Source organism: Ammospiza nelsoni, chromosome 11 (genome assembly GCF_027579445.1).
Source record: "Ammospiza nelsoni isolate bAmmNel1 chromosome 11, bAmmNel1.pri, whole genome shotgun sequence".
Lineage (NCBI taxonomy): Eukaryota > Metazoa > Chordata > Aves > Passeriformes > Passerellidae > Ammospiza > Ammospiza nelsoni.
Genome location: NC_080643.1, coordinates 10,953,908 through 10,976,389, shown reverse-complemented (window position 1 = coordinate 10,976,389; position 22,482 = coordinate 10,953,908). Strand labels below are relative to the sequence as shown.

At 41.1% G+C, this 22,482-nt stretch overlaps 1 protein-coding gene across 1 annotated transcript in view; it reads left to right on the top strand.

The window, feature by feature from the left end:
* The window catches only part of CHCHD6 (coiled-coil-helix-coiled-coil-helix domain containing 6), a 109,054-nt gene that overhangs the window by 32,014 nt on the left and 54,558 nt on the right, over positions 1 to 22,482 (top strand). Inside the window, 1 exon segment of the mRNA XM_059480175.1 lies at positions 4,876 to 4,959. Within this exon segment, the coding sequence (XP_059336158.1) occupies positions 4,876 to 4,959 (84 nt within the window).

The following is a 22,482-nucleotide window of genomic DNA, read 5'->3' as shown; positions in this document are numbered from 1 at the left end:
TTCTGTTGATGCCAGTGGAGGTTAAGTCAAGGCTCCCCCATGGCTACTTGTTTGGTACAAGCCTCCCTGTAAAGTTCTGCTATTCAGTCTTGGGTATGAAGTACACAAATTGCCTCTTACTATTTCAGTGTTGCCCTTTCAGCTCTGCCATTCCCTTTAGACTTGGCCAGGAACATGCCAGCTAGCTAATTTTGGAGTTAGCTCTGTTCCTCAGTGAATTTCTGTCAATTCCTTCTTCTCATCTTGGAGTCCTTAATAGCATTTGTTTTTCTCCCCTGCCACCTGGACTGCTACCAGGACTGGAAGAGACTTGGGAAAGCATGAGGTATTAGAATTTGCAGTTGTGAAGTGTGGCAAGCTGAGGTGCCCAGCCAAAACATCTCTGCTGTGCTGCTGCAGAGATGTAACTGTACCTTTGGGGGAAGCTGATAGTTCTTCTCAGCAAAGACAGGATGATGTAGAAACTAGGCATTTGATAGACTTGAGATCCTTTGCTTTATCCTTAGCTTATTTCCCTGTGTTGCTTCTGACTGATTATCTAGGCATCATCTTGCTAGTTTGTCTGTGAGTGGTGGAAGTGCTTTGCCAAGAAGATAAATATTTTTGCAGTAATCTTGCCAAGTGCTGTGTCTTGCTTTTAGGAAGTATTCATAGGCTGAGGTTTGGACCTTTCCTTCTAGCTTGAGTTGCCCTTTGTAGAGAGAGAGTTTTTGGGTTTTCTGTCCTCCAGGAGAGTCTTCCCAAATCCCAGAACCCAAACACTAATGAGGAGAGAGACAGCCCGGTGGTAGCTGTCAGCTGTGGGCTGTTCTAACACTGGATTTTATTCCCAGGTGCCACGTTCCTTACCATCATCTGACCCTGCCAATAAGCTTTTTTTTTTTTTTCCAAACAGATTTCTACCCTAGTTTTCATTTTTAACAAGGTGATGAGGTGGGACTGTGATTAAAAATAATAAAAATGTGGTAATACTTTGGGGCGCAACAAAGCCAAAGCTAATCTGGGAATGGTTATAGCTAGAGTGAAGCTCAGCTCTAGATCAGTTGCACAGTCTGATGTGTGGCATGTTAGTGTCAGTTCAGGACATGGCTAAGAGTGTCTGGTTTTGTTCATAGAGAATGAACCAATAATATTTCATTACCTCAATTAGGAGCTTGTAAAATATTTCTTTTGGCCTGTCTGTCAGCTAGCAGGCCAGTGCTCGAATCCTTTAGTTGTACCAGTATATAATGTATAGCTTTAGAAATGTGCTTGCACTGTTTGTTTCTAAATGGGTTACTTGATAAAGGGAGAGAAAGAGGCAGAGGATCACATAACTCTGCCCTGGCTCTTTGTCACTGTTCAAGGGAGCACTGAGATAACCTGAAAAACCTTGGGCTGTAGAAAAAATGTGAAGATAAAGCAGAGGAAAAATTTGAAAGAGCACCCAACCAGTCCATGGATCCATGCCCATGGAAGCTGTAGCAGCATGTTAGTAGTATGCCTTTGCTGTCCTTTTGTAAGAATATAATAAGAATATAATCCTTGTAAATTCTGACACCATCACAGGGGATTCTTGAGTATTTCTTGAATACATCTTATATCTAGCTTTTGTACAGAGGGCAATGGCATACATATAAATACATCCCCTTTTCTAAGTTTTGGGTGCATTCCTTTGTTTTACAGCTGAGTATGCCCTTTCTTGCTGGTCGCTATTTTGGTTCTGTGTTCATACTTCTTGGACATCACACTACCTGTGTTCTACACATCCTAGATGTCATCTCTGGCCTTTGGTCACCTCTTGCACAGTATGTTCAAGTTCCAGCATAACTGTGCAGCTTGGAAGTGAAATGCAGCTTTCTGATATCTGATTTCCAAATCAGTGTGTTATCATGCATGTTTTTCCTTCTCCTTCCTTTTAATTCTAAAGGCCTTTTTTCAAAAAGTCTAGTGATGCTTTGTTTAGCACTTGCAATTTCAATCCCCTGTGAAATTGTAATCATAGCAGCCAGTTCTGTCTGGGACATCACAGGCTTCTAACTTCAGGTAGGGAATAAGCAGCAGGACTAGGGGAACTCTTAGTAAATATCCTATATTCATTCAAAATGTCCCTAGTTGCCTAACCCAGTTTGGAACAGTGAATATTTCAGATGACACATGCTCTACTATACCGTTTGTTCTTCAAACATCATCATAAAGTGCACTAAAGTTTTTAGTAATAACAGCTGGGGATAGAGGAAAACAGAAAGCAACTTTGAAGCAAATCTGTCACAAAAAGAGTGTTTCTCTGCATACTTCAGTGCACCGAAACAGCAGCAGATCTTGAAAACAAGCAAGACATTGAAAATACGTTTGTGTTGCAAGTACAAGGTTTCTCTGTAACCTCTAGTTCATCATGCATTATGGGTGATAAGTGGGACAATGGGGGATAATATGGGAGAAATTACTTTGAGGGAGTACTCTGAGGTTACAGTCTGCAGTTAGGAGATTCAGTTTTGGTTCTTTGACCTCAGTTTTGCAAGACCCTGGGGAAGTGACTAACAGAATGCCTGTGTGCATGGCTGTGGAGGCATTATTCACTGCTAGCTCCAGTGAGGTCAGCTTGGCAGCCCAGGGTTGTCATTGTGCAGAGCAGCACGCCTCTAACATGTCTGCATCTCAGCACCTTCTTTAAGAGATCAGGTGTTTGGCTTGTGTTCCCTTCCAGAGAAGTTGTAAATATAAATGTGCTGGATTTCTTGTGCATGATGTCAGGCAAAGTCACAGGTTGGAAAGTTGAGTGAGTGTGTGGGTTTGGGATCCATGTATTGCCAGAAACAGAATAAAGCCTCTTGAGCACTAGTATTGTTACATTATTGATTTTGTACTTCCAGAATATCCACCATCCCTGGAGACTAGCACAAATACATAATTATCTAGATTAAACAGTAACTTTCCTTAGTTTATAAGAATTTATTGTTTGACTCTCTTTTGTTTCTTTTTTCCATCCATCATATGGTACAGCTTCCATCTGAATCATGCAGAGGGGTCAGTACTGTCTTACTCTTCTTTCTCTTCCTTACTTATTTTCCTCTTAAGGAAATACAAGTCACTTGTGGAGTAATCTGATTTTATAAGTGTTAGGAAGAAAACCTGCAGGAGAATTTGGTTCTTTTGGTCATCCACCAAACCACCCCACCTTACATCTGCTTCATTTTATTTGAAATTGCTTAGTTCTGTTCTGTGTAGAAGATTGGCTCAAAGGAGCAGCTGTGGTTCTCCTACCAGAAAATGGTTATAGTTCTGGCACTTAGAGAGCGCCCATCGGTGCCCCTGTTGTTGCTGTGATATCTCTTTTGTCAGGATGCATGTGTGGGGCAGCTCATTCTCATCCCTCTCCCCATCCTGTTCCAGCAGGTGGGAAGTAGTATAGCAGCTATAGGTTAAAGCACAGCCAGAGATTTTGCTTTTAATCAAGTGCCTTTGAGACAGAGAAGATTTAGTTATGAGTCTCTACTGCTTGTGCCTTATCCTGGCCCTGTTTTCTGGGATAGCAAATATGTAAACCAAAATATTTCTTTAAAAACAAACAAAGAAACCCACATCACCACCACACCCCTAGAATCTTCCTATTTCATATAATCCTTTTTTTCTTGCTTATCAACCACCCTCACTGCCTAGATTAAAATCTCTTCTAAGCCTTATTATACCACTGTATTTCCATCAGCAGGGGAGCAGAAAGAAGGACACGCACAGCAACTTGCTTTCAGATGTAATTTTTCTTGTTAGCAATGGCTTTTGGCCATAAAATGACAGGTCTGAGCCCATGGGGATATTTCTGTCCCAGCTGCTTAATCATGTTGGACCAGCATTTTCTGTGGTTGTGCCATCATTAGAAGTTAAGAGAATGTTGCTGGGATGCTATGGCCTGGCAGGGTTTGTGTCCATGTTAAGCAGGCTAATCATTCTGGTTTTGAAAGGTCTTCTGCCTGCTGCTAACTTCCATGGCCCCAGAGATTTTTGAGGTGGGATGGGGGATGTGGAAAAACTGCCATCTTTTCTTGCTGTTGCAGCTTGTTATTTTTAAACTTGAAAAGTTGGATTCAGTTCCATCAGTGTCATGTTTTCTTAATACTAGTTCAGTTTAGGGGTAGGAATGTAATTAAGTGGTGCTGGCTGTAAGGAGCTAGAAGGCTACAGCTGTTGCTGTGCCCACACAGACTTTTTTAATTGAGCACTGTTTAGCTGATGAGTACCAGATTTACTGTTTTGATAGTGCCATGCTTATAATTTGTAAGATAGAAGAGAAATTCTTTGACAGCCATCTTCCCTCTTGCAGCACCAGCCAGAGGAACTCTGAGGGTACTGATGGGGAATGCACAGAGAGCATGTGGAGAGGGTACTTAATTATCTGGATAGTCCTGTGTATGTCTGTTATAGGGAAGTATTTAATCCTTAGAAGCTTTTGGACACTCCAAGGGGCAAGGGTTTATAAAGAGGAGGATTTGAGGGGATTTGGTTGGTTTTTTTTAAGGTAAGGGGAAGAACATTTGAGTAATGACTGTCATGATTCATGGAAAAACAGACATGGATAAGATAGGGTTCTGAAAAAGGGAATGGGAAAATGTCACCTTTCTATTATTACATGTTTTCATTTAATAAGAAGTGTGAAACCAAGGGTTTGAGTTTGAGTAAGATGCTAATAAGAGCATTTCAAATGCTGGGGGTTAACCAAAAATGAGCTGCAATTCTTTAGGTATGTACTTCCACTGAGGGGGTTCCTATGCATGAGTCCTGAGCAGTGATTTTTTTTTTTTTTTTAGTCCCTTTTAGTCTGTATCTCATGTGCTTTCCTTGCACTACATTGTTTATTATTAATTTCTTCTTCTCCTGCTGCTGTTTTGTTGTCCCTGCCAGGCTGTGGAGCTGCAAGGCTGGGAGGCAAACCTGAGGCGACAAGAGGCCTTCTACCAAGAGCAGCTGGCCCGCATTGAGAGGAAGGTAGGGCTGACTTGTCTTCATTTCTGGCCCCTGCAAGGGTAAGACACAGATCTGTGTGGATCCAAAAGATACACAACCAAGATGTGTTGTGCCGCAACCTGGCACTGTCAGCTGACAGTATCCTATCTGCCCCCCAACCCTTATGTAAGTGGTGAAAAAGCTGTACAAATCTTTTGAGCAATTTGTGTTTGAAAGATAAAGGTTTTTTTAACTGGATGATTTTTAAAAAGGATTTCTGGTAGTTCAAACTCTATTATCTTTTTTGCCATGGGATTTAGGTGAAAGCTAAATTGAAAAAAACAAACAAGTGTCCTGGTTTTTATTCCTTTTGTTAAAAATCCTTTCCTTAATAAAAAAAAATTATCAACCACTGCAACATAAATTTTGCTGTAAATATGATTTAAAGTTGTATTAACAATTTTTCTCTAGGGAGCCAAACAGTTCAAAGAGTGGTGCTGCAGTACACTGCCTGCTTCTTGCTGGATAAGCCTTTGAAATAAACGTGATTTAAAGAGACACTGTCAAGCATCTTTTAAGCCTGAAATGACCTTTGAAAATCCATTTAGGGATTTGAATCTCTCCCCTAAACGTGGGATTTGCTTCTCTGCTTAATTGTTTACCATGATGAGTTTTTAAAAATTGATGCCATAAAAATAGGAGCAGCCATGCTGTTCCTTATGAACTAATGTGTTCTTCACTTCCTGGCAAAATGAAATAATGTTATAAGTAGTCTTTATTTTTTAATAAATGTGGAGAATAATCTTCTCCAATTTGAAGCAATTAGACCTCCTGACAGGGAGTTGCATACATTCGACTTGTAGTTGTGTTATGTGACTAAAAAGAAGTGCAAACAATGAAAAGAGTGGGTTGTAAAGAGACTGGGAAATCAATCAGTTTTACTACCAATATGTAGCAGGATGGTGCGTATGGAACATGGGAAAATTGTAGATTATAGAAACGGTGGGGAGCTGTTGGCATATCTATTCCTCTTTTCATTCCCTCCTACTGTATGACTGTCCATGCTGCATTTTTTGAGCCATCAGTGGTAAAACATGCCTGTGAGCAAATTCACACGATACAATTTTGCAACACTTTAATCCGTACAATTCATTAAAAATAAACTATTAAAACTACCACTCAGTGTTGCATTTGTATTTTAAATTCTATTTCTAGATAATGGGGATTGTTCAGTGAAATTGCAAACAATCTAGCAGCTATCGTTCTAATTATCACAGTTGTCCATATGTTCGTACGCAAAGGGAATTTTTGCAATTTCTTGATCCCATGCTGTTTGCTTCTATTATGTTCTTCTCTCCAGATCTGGTTTCGCGAAGCGGAAATTACAGGGGAAACCTGTGAGCCTGTCCTTTATGGACAGTGGAGTGGGGAGAAGTCTGTGTCCAGGCTTCATTGTCCTCTTTTTGAAATCTTTTGTTGTCGTTTGTGTTTTCAAGTCCACGTCCCTTGCTACAGAGGCACCTTTATAAACATCGTGATGGGTATTTTAGTGTGGGATCTTCTTGGGGGAGTAGGGTGAGCTGCCCATAGTCCTATTCAAGCTGCAGAGCTACAGAGAAACTATCTTCTAGTTGTTATGTGTACAAAAGCAAATAGATAAAAAGAACAGGTTTTCTTTCCTCTCTTGAAACACTGGATAGTTTCTGACCCTTAAAGACTAGCATTTTGCTGGTAATAAAATAGAAGAATGCCTCCAACCGTTAGTCTGGATTGGAGTGGGAGGTGGTGGGGGCTAGAAGGGAAAGGAGAGAAATGTACTTGAAACAGTGTAATAAAGCTTAATTGTATTAGTTTTGAAAAAGGTTTTTGATCTTCTCTGAGGATAATTTTATTCCTATAATGGTTGGAAAGATGGAAAATGCAGCACAGAACAATCTTTTTTATTAGCTGTTGCTTTTATATAATTCTGCTTTTATTTGTTGAATACACTCAGACCTTGACATTTATTTATATATTTTTCCTTCCGCTGTGCTAAAGCTTTCCAACACAGGCTTAGATATATTTTTATATATCTGTGTATGTGTATGTCAATATTAGAAAAAAGCTCTCAGTAAGGGGATGGTGGGAGAGAGCTCTGAAATAGAAATTTGCTTTCTCTGCTGTTTTAAAAGGAAATAGTCACTTGAAGTGTGGTCACTGGTAGTTCAGAGGTGTTTGGCTGGGAGTGAATGAATATGGCTCAGTGTGGAGTTAGCAAGCTGAAATTTCTCCTTCTAAGGATCAGGCTATCAGGAATTCCCCTCTCTCCTCCCCTGCTGTGCCCAGGTTGGTTTTGTCCCCACTTCTGCATGATAACAGGATTCAGCAGTAGGAGACTTAAAGATTTGTTTTTGAAGGATATTTTGAACTATTGATGTTAAAATCTCAGTACCTTCCCAGTAGGATGCTAGGAGTAATTGTGTTGCATACTCCTTACAACAGAAGAGCTGCTCAGTGAATCAAACACAGAGACTATCCTGTTTCCTCTGACAGTGGTCAGTTTGTAAAGGCTTTGAAGGAAGAAGAAAAAAAACATAACCAAAACAAAGTGACAAAAAAAATTTTTGGAGAGCAGCTTTGAGAAGAGTCTTGCTAAATGTTGTCAGTTGGAGGCAGACACTTGCCCTGCTGCACAAGAGTTTATTTTCATTCAGTATTTTTATTCATTGAAAGTTGATTTAGTGCCATTGTTCTTCTGTGCATCTCAGGCATTTTTCCTGTAGTCCTGTTTAGCTCTGTTCCTCCAACATCATGTGGCAGTGTAGGCCACAGGTTAACTTATATACTCTATAAATTCTCTGTTATCAGTTTCAAATATTTTTTGCATTTAATATCCTTTATGTGAAAGAGATAAAAGAAATCCTCCTCATTATTCATTATCTGCAGACTTCTTTTCCCTCTTTTACCTTTCCATTACACTGTGCAGTCCTTACCTTTTCAGCCTCTGCTTGTTGAATGATTTTTTCCAGGTTTCTCATTCTACTTGTTTGTCTTTTGGCTCTTTCCCCCTAGCAGCTCTGTCTTTGAGATGTATTGACCAGAATTGAACTCAGTAGTTCTCTTGAATGCAGCAGATTGTGTGAATACATTATCCTTTTATTTGGTAATCTTTGAAAGAGTACTGTAATCTACTGGACAGAGCACAGAATTGGAAGGAAAAACCTGCTCATTTTCTAATAGCCGTTTCTCTTTTGGGAGTTGGAAACAATTATTTAGTCCATCTATCTCAGTTATTCCATCTATATGATGGAATAGCTTATAATGGGAGGGCAAAGTGTTGTGAAACAGTAAAGCTATAAAAATGCTAAAAAGGCTTTGCCTTTAGTTTTGCATGAGGTGAACTATAGATGTACCTTATTTCAAACAGATCTTGAGAAACTCAGTTTCTCCAGACAGTCTTATTAAAATTTTCACGGGAAAAGGCATGTATGAAAAAATGATTGCAGTATTTCAGCTCTTGGGGTTTTCCCTGCATCTTCTACTAAAGCACCGGGAGAAATGAGACAATGAGTGCAGCAGTTCTGTGTCACAGTGAGGATCCATCTAGTTCAGTGTGCTGCTCCTGCCTGTGACTGAATGTCCAGGGATAGCTGTAAGAACTGAACTGATGGGAAAAGAGACTGTGGAGTCTCTCTCCTTCGCTGGAGACAGGGAGCATCTGGACACATCCCATGTGCTCTGGGATGACCCTGCTTGAACAGGGAGGTGTGGGACCACGTGCCCCACTGTGGTCCCTACCAACCTGACCCCTTTTGTGATCAAAGCAAGGTTATGGGGTATTTGCCCCAAATGCTTTGACCATCCTGGCCAGTCATTTTTGGAACTTCTTCTCAGAGGGCTGTGAACCAGGACTGTGTGCACAGTGCTGGGGATGCAGGGGGATCCTGAGCATGTGTGGCAGCTGTGTCAGAATCACTGTTTGGTTCTCTGTTTCTTTGTAGTGCCTGACACTTGATTTGCACTTCTGACTTGTGTTGAGCAAATGCCACACACTGCTGCTACTGGCAGCATTCCTCTGTTTTGAGTGCAGACTTGAATATATACAGTGGGTGTAGTGGGATTAAGGCAATGCTGGGATTAGTTGCTGGGCATATTCTTCCCACTGCACCATTCCTTGTCAGTTTGTCAGGGGCTGTGTGTGTGGGAAGGGGTGGTGGGCTTTGTTCTGCCTGCAGTGTGGTGCATGCTTCTTAGAGATTATTTTAATCAAATTTTATTGAACAAATTCCTTGCAGAGCATCATTACACCGGGAAAGCCCTTCATCTTCCTCACTTTAACTCTGATAGTGTGTTGTAGTTGTGTGTTTCTGTCTCTTGAGTCACATGTATGTTTATGTTTTGGGGTGCCTGAAATATTTTGGTAGTGAGGAAAATGAGAGGGAAAAGCTCCTTTGAAATGACTGTTTCTTGTATGACTGGGTGTGATTGCAGGGTTGGAGCTGGTGATACAGACATTCCATTCCACACCTGTGTTTCCAATGTGACTGTTTCATCTCCAATCAGTAATCCAGTAATGAGACCTGGCTAATTTATTATAAGTGGTTAAACTTCTAACTCTGACTTGTTCCAGTAATTTCACACTCATCCATGTAATTTGAATTATTTCATAAAATGTGTGTCTTCTCTCAACTGTTTTGAATGAGGTTTTGTACTGTAGTGTTCCTCTGGGTAGAAAGAATGAGAGTTAGACTAATAATCTGTAGGGAGAACCTGAGACACACTCAACTTGAGAAGCTCAATATGATGTTTTTTCATGCATTTATTTGTTACTGAGAAGCAGGGAGGGAGATGGAGGCAGGTTGTTGTAAATAGGTACCATATGTACTGCTCAGAACTGGGATTTTTATTAGGGATTCTGTGTATGCTTTCTCTAAGCTGTAGAAAGGTCCTTAAAAAAATATTGTAAGAAAGAAGTGCAGTCTCTCCTGGAACCCTTCAGATGCCAGGAGATTTCACTTAGCATATTAGTTGTATACTTTCTCCCAAGTAAATATTTGCTTTACTCGTTTTGCTGTTTGGCCTCTTGCTGAGTTTAACCTGACAAAAGCTAAGGGCAGTGCTACACTACAACAAAAACATGGGCAGCACTTTGGAGTGGTGTAAAACAGCAGAGAAAGGCTGAAGGTAATCTTGGAAGATAAAGTGAAACTCCTTGCTGTAGATGATGCCTCCTCTTTGTTTGGGTTTTCCTAAGCTCCAGCTCCCACGTTATCTCTTGTTAGGCGGCTGTGGACTGCTGTGAGCACTGGCAGCATTAATATGCAACGTTTTTCTGCTTGTAGTTTTTCAGAGCGGTAAGTAGCACAAGAGGTATTCATAAGCTGTAGAGTATTTGTGCAAGTGGGAAAGGAATGCATTGAATACATACCTTTTTTATTAATAAGGTTGGCTGCACCTTTTTCTCTGCTTGACTTCACAAATCTTGTAATTTTGTGTGTGGCATTCATCTTGTTTGGTTTGTTTAAATTAATCTCTTTTTGCCCTTGTATTTCCCATTTAATTCATGTTTGTAAAGCATTTAGGATATGTAAAGAATGGGAGGCAAAGTTATTTTTGTTTGTTATTCCTATTGGCCTTGGTACTTCTTCTTGGAGCTGTCTCCCAATTTATTGTCCCAAGGTCACCCCTACATGCAAGTCCACTGTCATTTTTGGTTTATGGCTGGTGACTTGTCTCAATATAAATTTCTGCAGAAAAAAAGTGATAGAAGCCTGAACAAAAAAGCCTTCCAGAACAATACATTCATTATCTTCATCATCAATTTTAAACAAACTCTGTGGGGCTGCACAGATTGATGTCACCTGGTAAATATGGGGAGGGATTTCTGTTGAAGGGGATGAGAAATCCATTCCTTGAGTTGGGATGCCAGGCTTGTCTGTATCCATGAGACCTAGGGATCACTTGCCTACCTTTGAAAAAACAAGCTGTGTTGAGGTGTTATCTCCAACCAAACCCTCTGCCCTCTCAGTGGGAGTTAAAGATTCAGTGCCCTTTGATAAATGAGTTGATATGTCCTGGCAGGTGTCACTGACACCATTTGCTTTCTCCTGTAATGTCTTGGGGCTGTGTGTGAGCTATGCCATGTGTGTAAGGGCTGCTTTGTTTGCCTCTAGTCACAATCTTGCTCTAGCCAGTGCTGTGGGTACCTGGAGGAAGAACAGCTAGTGTGAAATGAACTTCTCGTCTCAAAAAATGTGTCTCCCTTTCAGAAGAATTTCTTGTCCCCATCTCCATAATTGAACCTTAAAATATTCTTTAGAATTTCATTTTCATTTTTTATCCAATTTGTTCAGTTCTCTGTTCATCCCCAGCCCTTCCTGCAAACCCTTCCTCTCACAAACCCACCAATGCTTTCTTTGAACTTTCAACGTCTATGATGCAAAAAAGCAGTTTGCCTTTCAAGCCAGTAGAGCAGTACAGCAAAGCACCCAGTTCATCAAACTGTTGATTTAATCTTCTGAGCCCAAGAATAATCCCCAGTGTCATTTTCTGAAATAGGTTGACAAGATCCATCCTAATCATTCAGATACTTCCAGTTGCTCAGGTTGCCTGTCTGTGGCTGCTGCTCTCAGGTGCCAGTGGCTCTTATCAGTCTCCCAGGGCACAGCCTTTGATGTTTGGAGAATGGAAGATCCTGTCTTGTGTGTGAATTAAATTTCTGAATGTGAGCAAACTGAATCTGAAATCATCATCTGAACCAGTTCCAACCTTCCATCCTCTTCTCCTTTTCAGTTGTTCTGAGACATTAAATGTCATGCTGGGGTAAGAGCATGACAGGGAGGGCAGCATCCCTGATTTCTGCTGTCTGCAGGCATCCATTAAGGCTGAAGAGCATCTTTAGAGGAGGCTAATTCTCCTTGTAGTCTCCCTGTCTGCAGGGACAGGTTCTTTCCTTGTTGCTGGTCGCCAACACAAACTGATTTCCAGTACCTTGTGCTCAATTCACCCATTTAATGGCTTTTTTGCTGAAAGCTTGTGATGTTTAGTAGTTAATATACCTCAGTACACAGCTTTTAGAGATCAGATAAATTGATTGGTAATTTGATGAACTCAAAGAACATCTATAATAGGGTAACTAAAATGTGTTAGATGTCAGCACAGCCTCTCTGCCTTCTCTGCAGTGTGTATGTTCTCCCTTCAATATGTGTTGACTGCTGTACAGTACATTACATCAAATTACAAGCAGCCTCTATGCAAACAGCAGCTAAGTGTTTGCTTCCTCTTCAGCCTGCAGGATTAGTGCAGAGATGCCTTTGCAGTCTGTGTGCTGAAGGGTGAACTGTCAGAGCCTTACGGTGATTTTGTTTCCCTGGCATTTAGAGTATCTCTGCAGAGGGAGAGAATGATGCTTATGGGCTGCTTCATCTTGGAGGAATCCATCCTCAGGCTCGACTTGTGAAATAAATGTGGCAATGTGTGGTTTGAACTTAGTGTCTTAACACTGAATTTAGCAGCTGAATTTAGATAACAATCTGGTATCTGGTCTCATCAGTGTATCACTATGAAGACTTGTTAAAGGCAGAACAAAAAGACCTGGAATGTGATCTTGTCTCTTTGTTAGAACTCAACACTGGAGCATTTGTCAAGTCTAGTCCAAAAAGAGCAAAACAAGAGATTCTTTTGTCTTACTTCTGAGAGCTTTCCCCATTATCTAATATTTCTGATATCCTACCTTGGCATTTTTTATTCAACCCAATTTTCCCTTAATTTCATTCATTTTCTCATTGCCTAATAGTTTAAATTTCTGATTCCTCCCTCTTTGTGCTGTTTTCATGCTTGTCTATGAGCAGAATTGGTATTTATAAATATGTGTATGTATATTTATACAGATAACACTGTTACCAATAAAAGCAGTGCTACTTTTCTAATGGAAAGCAGCACTTGCACACACCCCCCCCTCTGTCTCAGCTGTTTTTACTGAGGTGCAGTTGTACCTCAACAGCAACTACATCACCCTGCTGCAATAAATACCAGTGCTGCCTGTTATTTCCGTGTAATTCACCAACCAGTGTACAATTAATTTCTGACCCTGTTATTGCACTATTGGCTATTTTATGAAGCTGTAGAGAGTTAGCAGAGTGAATTGATTAAATGTGTTCCAGACCTTAGGCTGGATTCAATGTGTCTGCTGGGATTTCGATGATTGAAGCTTGTGCTTCTCTTGGGATATTCCAGATTTAGACTTAGTCTTGGAAATTGGTTCAGGTAGACAAAACTTCCCTGTGTGTGGAATTCACTTGCATAAGAGCCTGACTTTGGGGAATCTGAGATATCTGTTTCAGCTCACACTGGTCCTTCCACATGTGGCAGGAAAAAGGCATTACTATTGTGACTTAAAAATAAAGCCAACAGTGGGATTCGTTTTGAAAAGGTCCTTAAAATTATGGCTCTGCCCTTACAGAATATGCTGTCATCATGTTAACGGAAAATATGGCTAATAATTACTCTATAAATTGTCTCCCTGGAAGATCTCAAATTTGTGCTGAATTAAGTAGTCCAAAGATCAGACTTTAGAAAGGAACTACTCCATATTTACAGCGGCTGTACCTTCTGAAGTGTTTAGTAGTTTACTGTGGGTGTGTTAAATACATGTTTCATGACAGCCTGGGGCCACTTCTCTGAAGGTTTTTTCCCCATCTGCCAGTCATTTTAAAGAAACATAAATAAAAGAGCTACTCCAATTTCTTGAACATATAATGCACGTTCCCCAGAGACCAGGGTGACTCAGAAGTAGCTTGTAAATAACATGTTCAATGTTTTTAAATAGATGTGTACCATCAGGCTCACAGTGAGGTCTTCAGCCACTGAAAACTTGCTTTGCCTGTCACAGAATCTCCTGGTTTCATGAAGATGAGGGGTGGATTTTTGTTTGTTTGGTTTTGGGGTTAATTAGTGGTTTGCCCAAGCCACAGTTTGCCATTAAACACCTTGGCTTAAATGAAGATTTCCTGGCTCACCCATTTGCATTTTAGCCTCATTGTAAATAAATATAAAATAATGGCTAGTTTTGTTTTGTTTTAGTTAAAAATAGTAAACATACATCTCATATGCAGTAGAACTGTGTAGGAGTTGTACCTCACAAATGTGGAAAGGAGATTGCTCTGGTAGGTGTTCAGCAGTGGAGTGGCCGGCAGGTAAAAGATGTTGCCCTGCACAGAGGACAGCAGCAGTGAGGAATGGCCACAGAGCCAGGACATGCTGAGAAGCTGCTGAATCTGTGCCCATCTCCAAGAGGCCACAGAGGAGCAAGAGATGGGAGAAGAAAATGTGGGAGCTGAGATAAAGCTCTAAGCCTCTGGCTTGAGGAGACTTGTAATAACTAGGTTATTTTATGAGAAGAGCTAGCTTTTCTTTTCCTTCCCAATTACTGCGTTTCGGGTCTTTTAATAGGAAAACCACCTTAATTCCTTCTCCTTTCTTCTGCCTCCCCATTCTTCTGAACAGAAGCCAAATTTTTTCTTTCATAATTTCAAGCTGCAAGGTTGCTTTGAGCTTGCACGCCTGGGTCAATTGAGGAGTGCCTGGGTTGTGGATTTTTTTTTTTCCCAGAGATGTCTCATGATGTACTGGGCAGTACACAGAAATCATCTTAATTTGCCCTGACACGCAGCAAGCTTTGAACTGGCTGGACTGTGGTTCTTGATCAGAGAAGACGACTCATATGGGCGTGTAAAAATGCTGTATTGTGTGTCTGTCTGTGCATGGATATGCATTTTTTTAACCTCATTTTTCATAATAGTTATGTATACCACAGAATTTCCTTTGGCTGTTTAGGGAATTAAATGTAGTGGATGAGACCTCTCACCTTTAGGTCATTTGTTGAGATGCAGCAGCAAAAAGCCATTTTGCCTGATGGTTAATCACTCATTCGTGTGGCACTGAGGTAACTCTTCCTGCAGCTAGAGACAAGGGTTTGTTGCAGAAAGAACAAAAAAAATCCCCCATAATAGTGTCCTAACTGTTGATTTCTGTGAGAGCATCCCAGGGAGGAACACAGGATTTGTCCTTGCTGGCTGAAAACAGAACAGTGCTGGGTTTTAAGTTTGTGTGTTCATTTTTTTCTGTGGAGAGAGGATTTACCTCCAGGTCTGAAGTGTTTGTGGTATTTGCTTTTATTCCCTCCTGTTGTTCCGCAGCAAAAGCATAGTTCTGTCCCTTCTTTGTGTTCCTGTTGTCTTGAGCTCAAGCTGTCTCTAGTTGAAGAGCTTGAATTTTTTTGCTTGGTCTTGTCCAGATACAGGTGAAATACTGATATATCTTTTTCATGAGCCTGAAAAAATATCCAGTTATAAAAACCACTGTTTCCCCAGCCTCTTTTTCTTACAAAGTTTATCAGCTACAGCAACAAGCCCCTGATAATTAGGATGCTTATACCAAAATGTTTCTTCTGGAACTTTAAGCCTACCTATATTTCCTTTTTATTTCATGCCAAGTTCAAGGTCTATTGTTGCTTGTATGCAATAATCCTTACTGTCAGACTGTGTTTAGAGATTAAATTCTGAGTAGATTAGCTTGAACCTATGAATGTGTGGTACACTGTGCATGTGACATTCTTCCATTTATGTTCCTGAGAAGCCTTGGCAGCAAGACATTGTGAGATTTTTCAGGTTTAATGTTAATAAGTAATTATTCCTATTATTGTTTAATAGGCTAAAAGTGAGACCTGCCTTGTTGCCTTTCCTGTGCCTGGATTCTGTAATGAAAGTTCCATAACTGAGCTGGTGGTGCCCAAAAGCTGTGTGAGGCCAGGGGTGACATCCTGCCCCAGGGCTGTGTCCAGAGGGGTCCCTGCCAGAGATGGGAATGAAGGAGTTGTGTGGCTGCTCCTGCTCTCTGTGGGTGTTGGATTTTCATGCTAATGTTTACAGCTTAATAGCCCTGCTGTGAAAGTGCCTCTTTCCATTGGTTGGAGCTCTGTGGTCCTTCTGGGCTCCTCTTTGGAGCCTTCCCTCTTTGCCAGCTGCACAGGTGTCTCTTCAAGGGCCCTTTAGAGGAAGCAAAACAGCTGCACTAAAAAACAGGTGAAAGAGAAGATTGCTAAAAGCAGGGAGAATGAGACTGTCAAAAGATGGAAATTGCTTACAAATATTTTCTGATTCCTTTCTTATCCCTTCTGTCATCCTTTCTCCTTTGTCCTCCTTGTGTTTTATTTTTATCTTAGGATAAACATCTTATTTATTTTCTGTCTGCTGTGTGCCGAATTTCAATCTTTTGAAGGGTAAAATATATATAAAAAGATACTAGTATTCCTTTCTCTGGAATCACTGATGCCTTGCAGGGCAAACTAGAGGTTATGTGACAGTGATATTGTAAAGGCAGGCCAAAGGAATCTGTGTTAATCCATTTTCTTTTTCTTGTTATCAATGTTTTGTTTTATATTTTATTTTCCTTTCTAAATAGTAATCAATATTTATTTGTAGAAATAGTTTAATAACTTTTTTGCCACCTGTAAAACACATTGTTGCTTTATAATGTTTGTCCAACTATCACTAATAAGGGAGAATGACATAAAGTCATCCTTTGTAATACTATTTTTGAACTGTGGAGCTAGGGACTTTTTCCAGGTATTCATTAACTGAGGTTTCTAGCTCACTGGAAGATAAGTGAACATTGTCCCCATTTTAAAAGTGAGACCTTAATGCTTTAGGTTAGTATTTTCTATAATAGCTTTTTTCTCTTCACTTTTTGGTTATCTGGGTATGGTGTATTTCTTCAGATGTGCTGATTACCCATAAGTTGAGCTTGAAGTTTTGAATAATGAGCTCCTGAGCATCTCCAGACAGAGCCATGAGCCAGCAGGCACTTCTGAAAGTGTGGATTTGTCTGTGTCATTAACCGTGTACAGTGACCTGTGAAGTCCTAGCAGTCTTTTTGGCTGTAATCATTAAACCAGCCTCTCCTACAGGATAAAATGGGAAGAGAGCCTGCAAGCACAGTGAGAGAACCTTGACTGAAAATACAAATATCTTCAGAAAATGCTCTGGGAGTAATAGTAATAAAGAAAAAGTACAGTGGCAAAATAAATTGCTGCTGATACAATTTTTCTTCCTCTCTCAAGTTTGCCTCTAGTATGGCAGATTTTCTCCCTTCGATAAATAAATGCAAAGATGGGAATTGCTGCCAAAAACTGTCACATTTCTGGAACTTTCAGCCCCTGATTATTCACATTAAGCCTCTCCCCCCACCCCCCAGCAGTACAGTATTCTGAATATGTACACCCACCATTCTGTCAGATCTGTGCAGTCTGTGTCTGGTTCATCTTCTGTGTCTTTGATGTGCTCCATAACGTAGGCAAAGAGAGGTCTGATAGTCTCTCTAAAAACCTGACAGTTTGTGTGACAATCTGTCCACAAATCCACAGGCTCCTTGTCAACCAAATGAGCCTTTGAATATCAGAGGTTTCAGAACAGCGCTTGCAGCATTGCATATGCACCAAGGGGAGAGTACAACAGGCTTCCTTGTAACCTGAGAGATGTCTGCCTTTCCCTTAATCATTCCAGGGACATCTCATCATTGCTTGTTGGCTGGTTCTCAGCCCCACACATGTCGGGGTTATTTAGCAAAGCTTGATTTACTGGGAACTGCACGTGGAGAATAATTTGTAGTTGGGAGTAGAGGAAAAACCCCGGGAGGGGGTGGAACTTCCAGGCTTTGGCTTACTTCTGTTTTTCAGCGTTTTTTTGTTTGTTTCTTATAGTGACTCTCTTCCCTGCAGTTCCTTTACCCATGCAAGTGTATGGATGTGATGCATTTTCTTCAGTATTCTCCAGTTCTCTTGTGCATCCTCTTTCCTTGTGTTCCTCTATTCTGCCTTTCTCTGGGAACCCAGTGTACTGCATTCCTTAGCTACCTGTTGTGTAAAAGGATGGGGTCATGAATTTAACTCAGCTATTTTTTTCAGCTGGGACAGGAACTGTTAACTGGGCCAGCTGCTGCAGTTTATAAATGGGACTTTGGGATATTCTCAGCAGAGAGATGGAAGTTATAGCTGCAGCATGACTGTCCGAGGTGGTGGGAGTTTTGTTGGAGGCTCTGTCAAATACCAGCTTTGGCATGGTGGCATTAAATCTTAGCTAAAATGTTCCTTCCTTCCTTTCTTCCTTCCCAAAATAAGCTCCTGTGACAGGCCTGACAGGGGAATGTGCTTCGTATCTTTTTTATTGTATGACAAGTATTTGATGGCTGCCAGTTTTGTTTGATGGAGTTTTTTTTTCCCCTCTTTATTCCCCCTTGAAAGTGCTGGTCAGCCTTTGAGTGAAACTTCCGCCTGTATTTCTTAGCACTCTTGATATTCTGGCAATTTCTTTCTTTTTTCTGTTTCCCTTGGCATCGATTTCTCTGCATTCCTGTCACTCTCTCATGGACAATGCTCAGTTGTTTGAGGCAGCATCCTGTGATCTTGGAGCTCATCCTGATTGTGTGGTGGAGCTGCCCAGCACAGGTGCCGGGGTTTGCCAGGGGTGCTGTGCCCTCCGTGCCATGGGCACCACGTTATCCCTGCAGGTCAGGCACGTGCAGGACTCCTCTGAAGCAGATGCTGAAAACTCTTGATGTTTAATCGATGCCTGGGAAGCCTGTTTACCTGCACTTGTCAGGTGTAATTGATTTGGGCATTTACTGTGAATTCCTCACCTTAGCTAAACTTCCAGCTGGGAGGAGAGCAGGGTGATACTCCCCTGCAGCAGTACTGGCATTAATCTGGGCCTTTCACAATGCTGCTGCTGTCCTTTCCAGAAAGCCTGAGTTACCTGCTGGAATTTTATGGCCTTTCTCTTTGAAGCCACTTTTACTTTCCAGAGTTTGTTTAAAGAATTGGCAGTGCTTTGTTTGTAGTCTTTCAGAAGGGTGTGCTTTAAAGCAACCTCATATAAACACAATGTTTTTCTCTTTTCTCCTTCTTCCCCTTTTAATTGCTTCTGTAGTAATAATTTCTTTTCTGACTTGAAGATAACATAAGGCTTTTCTGCCTGCTTCCAGTGAGGCACTTGAAGCTTTTGGAAGTCCCTAAAACCATTTTGCTGTGGGGTACCTGTTTTTAATTAGACTCTTCCCAGGGTACCTTCATAGACAGCCTGATTCTGGTATGGGATCACAGCCTGGGTTTGTAAACCCATTTTCACTCGGATGGAGTATCTCGGTGTGGGACCCTGGTTCTGGGAAGTTCTGGGATGCATATTTTTATTTAAGTCACCATGTGCTTTAGGGACTGTAGCTTAACCTTTTTGTACCTAGTTATCCTGTGTTATCCACAAGGTAAACCCAGCCATGTTCCTTCTCCCCAGCTCTGCCTCCCTCAAGCTTTGTGGAGATACAAAGTGTTCTGTGGGATTTTATCTGTGAGAAGTTTTCTAGATATGCTACAGAATTAATATTTTGCTTTCAACTCGGGATAATATTGCAGACATGAGAGGATCTGTTCAAAGAGGAATGTACTTCTGCTCCTGACTAGTTTAACTTGTCTGTGTTCTTACTGTGGACACTACTCTCTTTATGCTTTCTCTGAATCTTAATCCAAAATTTATGATCTCACAGCTTATTGCCGAAGGAAAGAATAGAATGGAACAAATTCAATGCTCTCATTTCATTATTGGTCTCAGCGGGAGGAATGGATGAACCCACACATGAACAGCAAACAACAGAGCTGTGTTTAGAAGTTGGCTTTGGCTGAAAAAAGTCTCTTTTTTTTTCATATCAGCAAGCTGTTTGTAGTTCCTTGCATCTTTTCTCTGTTACCTTTTAAGAAAAAAAGCATATGAATTTTCAAAAAAGCAGTTTAACCCTTAACTTCTATGCTCTAGTGATATGCTCTATAGGCATGTTTCTCTTCCTTGTTAATTGGCTTTTATTTTTATGTGCATTTGATGGGAAGGAGGAAATGTGAATGATCTAACTGCTTGCTGATACCAGCAAATGGGCTGAGCAGAAACTCCAGAGGAGTGAGCTCAGGAGGTGAAGAGATTGTTTCTTGCAGCATATTCTGAAATTCCCAAACTCCCTGTTTTGGACCAAAGCTGATAGCAGTGATTGATTGTGTGAGTTGATTTTAACACATCCACAGGGTCATCCAGTGAACAGATTGGTTTGGCTCATCTGCCTCTGTACCTGAGGGAGGGATGCAGGTACATGGGGTAATTTTTCAAATCTGTTAGGAGCCGTTTGCGTGAGACTTCTGAGTGGTGAGAGTGAGCAGCCTGATCTACAGCGCGTGTGAAGCAGTGACCTGCTGAGGTGCGGGGACCCTGGGTGCACCTTTGCTGCCCTGAGGCACTGCTGGCAGCAGAGCTGGCTCCCAAAGCTGGCACTGGCCCGTGTTTCTCTGCAGCTTCCATGGCAGCAACTGCATCCAGGGCATGTGTGTGCTGCCTGTCCCCAAGAGCATGCAGGCAGGCCACAGTTGTACTGCTCCTCAGGATGGTGTGAGGTCTTATTTCTGGCTTCAGAAGCAGCTGGAAGCAGGAATTTGAATGTCTTCCAGCTGACATTTGATATGCAAGAAGTAATCTTTGCTTTCCTTACCTATTTCTCTCAGAAATTTGCGGTGCCCTTGTGGCACACACTGTGTAATGCCCCACTCCACAGCACTGCCTCTTGTGCTCTTTTGGGTTTGAGAGGGGCTTGCAAAGGGCATTTTGATGCAGGCTGGTGAGCGTGGATGTCAGGAGAAGGGATGGAAGCAGCACGTCTGTCAGGTGCGAGGCAGATTGCACCATCCAATCTCCGGCTGTCGTCTGCAGCATTTGTCAGGGCCTCCACTGCCCTGCTCCCTTTCATCACAGCTATCACTGGCATTCATCTAGGCTGGCAGCATTTCAACAGCTGTTAATCCTCTTTGTATCTCTAAACACTGTGACCACTGACAAGCTTCTGTACTCTGAGGTGTCAAAATATCTCAAGATATCTGTGGTGATGGTGGTTGGGTTTGTTGGTTTTAAATCAAGACACCTTCTAATCTATTGACCCAAACTGAAACGGATGGAGAAATCTTTGTCCCAGTGTCAGGTTTTTAATGCTGCTGCTTGATGCTCACAAATAATTTCACATGAAATCTGATTAATTTTGATTTCCTCTTGCTTGTTTTGATCAGTTTTCTGTTTTACATGTTACTGCAAGTAGCACATGTTTCACTGAAGTTGTAAGGAATGCGGTTTAATGTCAGTGTGAGAATGAGCTGGCAGGGTTTTCTCTTTATGTTTCAATTACTTTCCCTCCAGAAATAACCCTGAGAACTCAGTCTTCTGTTATTATGTCTTCTTACTTTCTTTGCTATATGTTCTGCAAAGGGCCTGGGCAGTGTAGTGAGGTGTAGTAGTGAGTGTTGGAGTTTCTCTGCATGTTTGCAGCCAAGGAGGAATGCTGAATTAAAATTACTCCAAATTTAGCTCTAAGTTTTAAAATTGATTCCCTTTGGAAGGGAATTTTTAGCACAAGGGTGTTTTGATGAGTGGAGAGCAGGGGTATAGCAGCAAATCTGTTGTAGAAAAAGAGCAGAGTAAAGGAAAGTGGTTCTGTTGCACTTTAGGCTCTGGTTATGTATTTTTACGATTTCTTGGTGTTTTTATTATTTGCTACGAACCATCATTTAGTAGCAGGGAAAAATCTTTCAAACTAACATTTCTTTGCTTAGTTTGTTTGTCTTCTCTGGAGAGCTCTCTCCCCATATGACAAAGCTCTGATGTTCTGAAGTTGACTCCCCTAAGGCTCAGCTTTATTGAGAGAAGTGAAACATTTTAGGTGGTTCATTCATTCTTTCTGTGTCTTTTGTTATTTAAGCCCTTATGGTGTCCTTTGGTCATGTTTTTAAACTTATTTCTGCAACTAAAACTGCCAGGAGCTTTATTTAATAATAGTTGAGGTCTCATGTTCAACTTTTTCTTTGTGAGCTGCCATTTTATCTCAAGCATCAAATAATGTGAAAGTAAATTAAAAGCAGTGTTCATGTCTTGTAATTTCGTGTGGAATGTTCTGTCTTTTACTGTACCACTGAATATCGTTTTATGAAGATAAAGGACTTCACTAAGACTACAGGCAGCTCAGACATTGTTTCAAGTGCAAATACCACACCTTGATCCTGCTGAATAGCCCTTGTGTGGAGACGACCCTGCTGAAGCTGGTGGAAGTGCTCAGGTGGTTCCTGGCTTAGCTCCTCATTTGCAGCTATATTATAAAGCCCTCCAAAGTTCTAGGCCACTGGAACATTCTCTCCTGCCATAGTGTAGTGGGTAAACTGCTGAAAATGAAGCAGATCTTCTGTTTGAAGTAGTATAGATGAGAATACTTGGAAAATTATTCTCTATTAGTAGAAGCCCCAGATCACAGAACCTGCTGTGTCTGTGCCCATGCTGAAAGGCCCTTCTCTTGCCCATTTAGCCCATTTGTTTCTCATTTAATGCTTAGGACAAAAGGGAATGTGGCTTTCCCAAGGTTGGAAAGGGTCTAAAGGCCAAGGAAAATGTATTTTTAAAATCTCCTTGTTGAACAAACTCAGATTTAAATTGCAGCCCCCTGTTTTTATTACTTGGGGAAGTG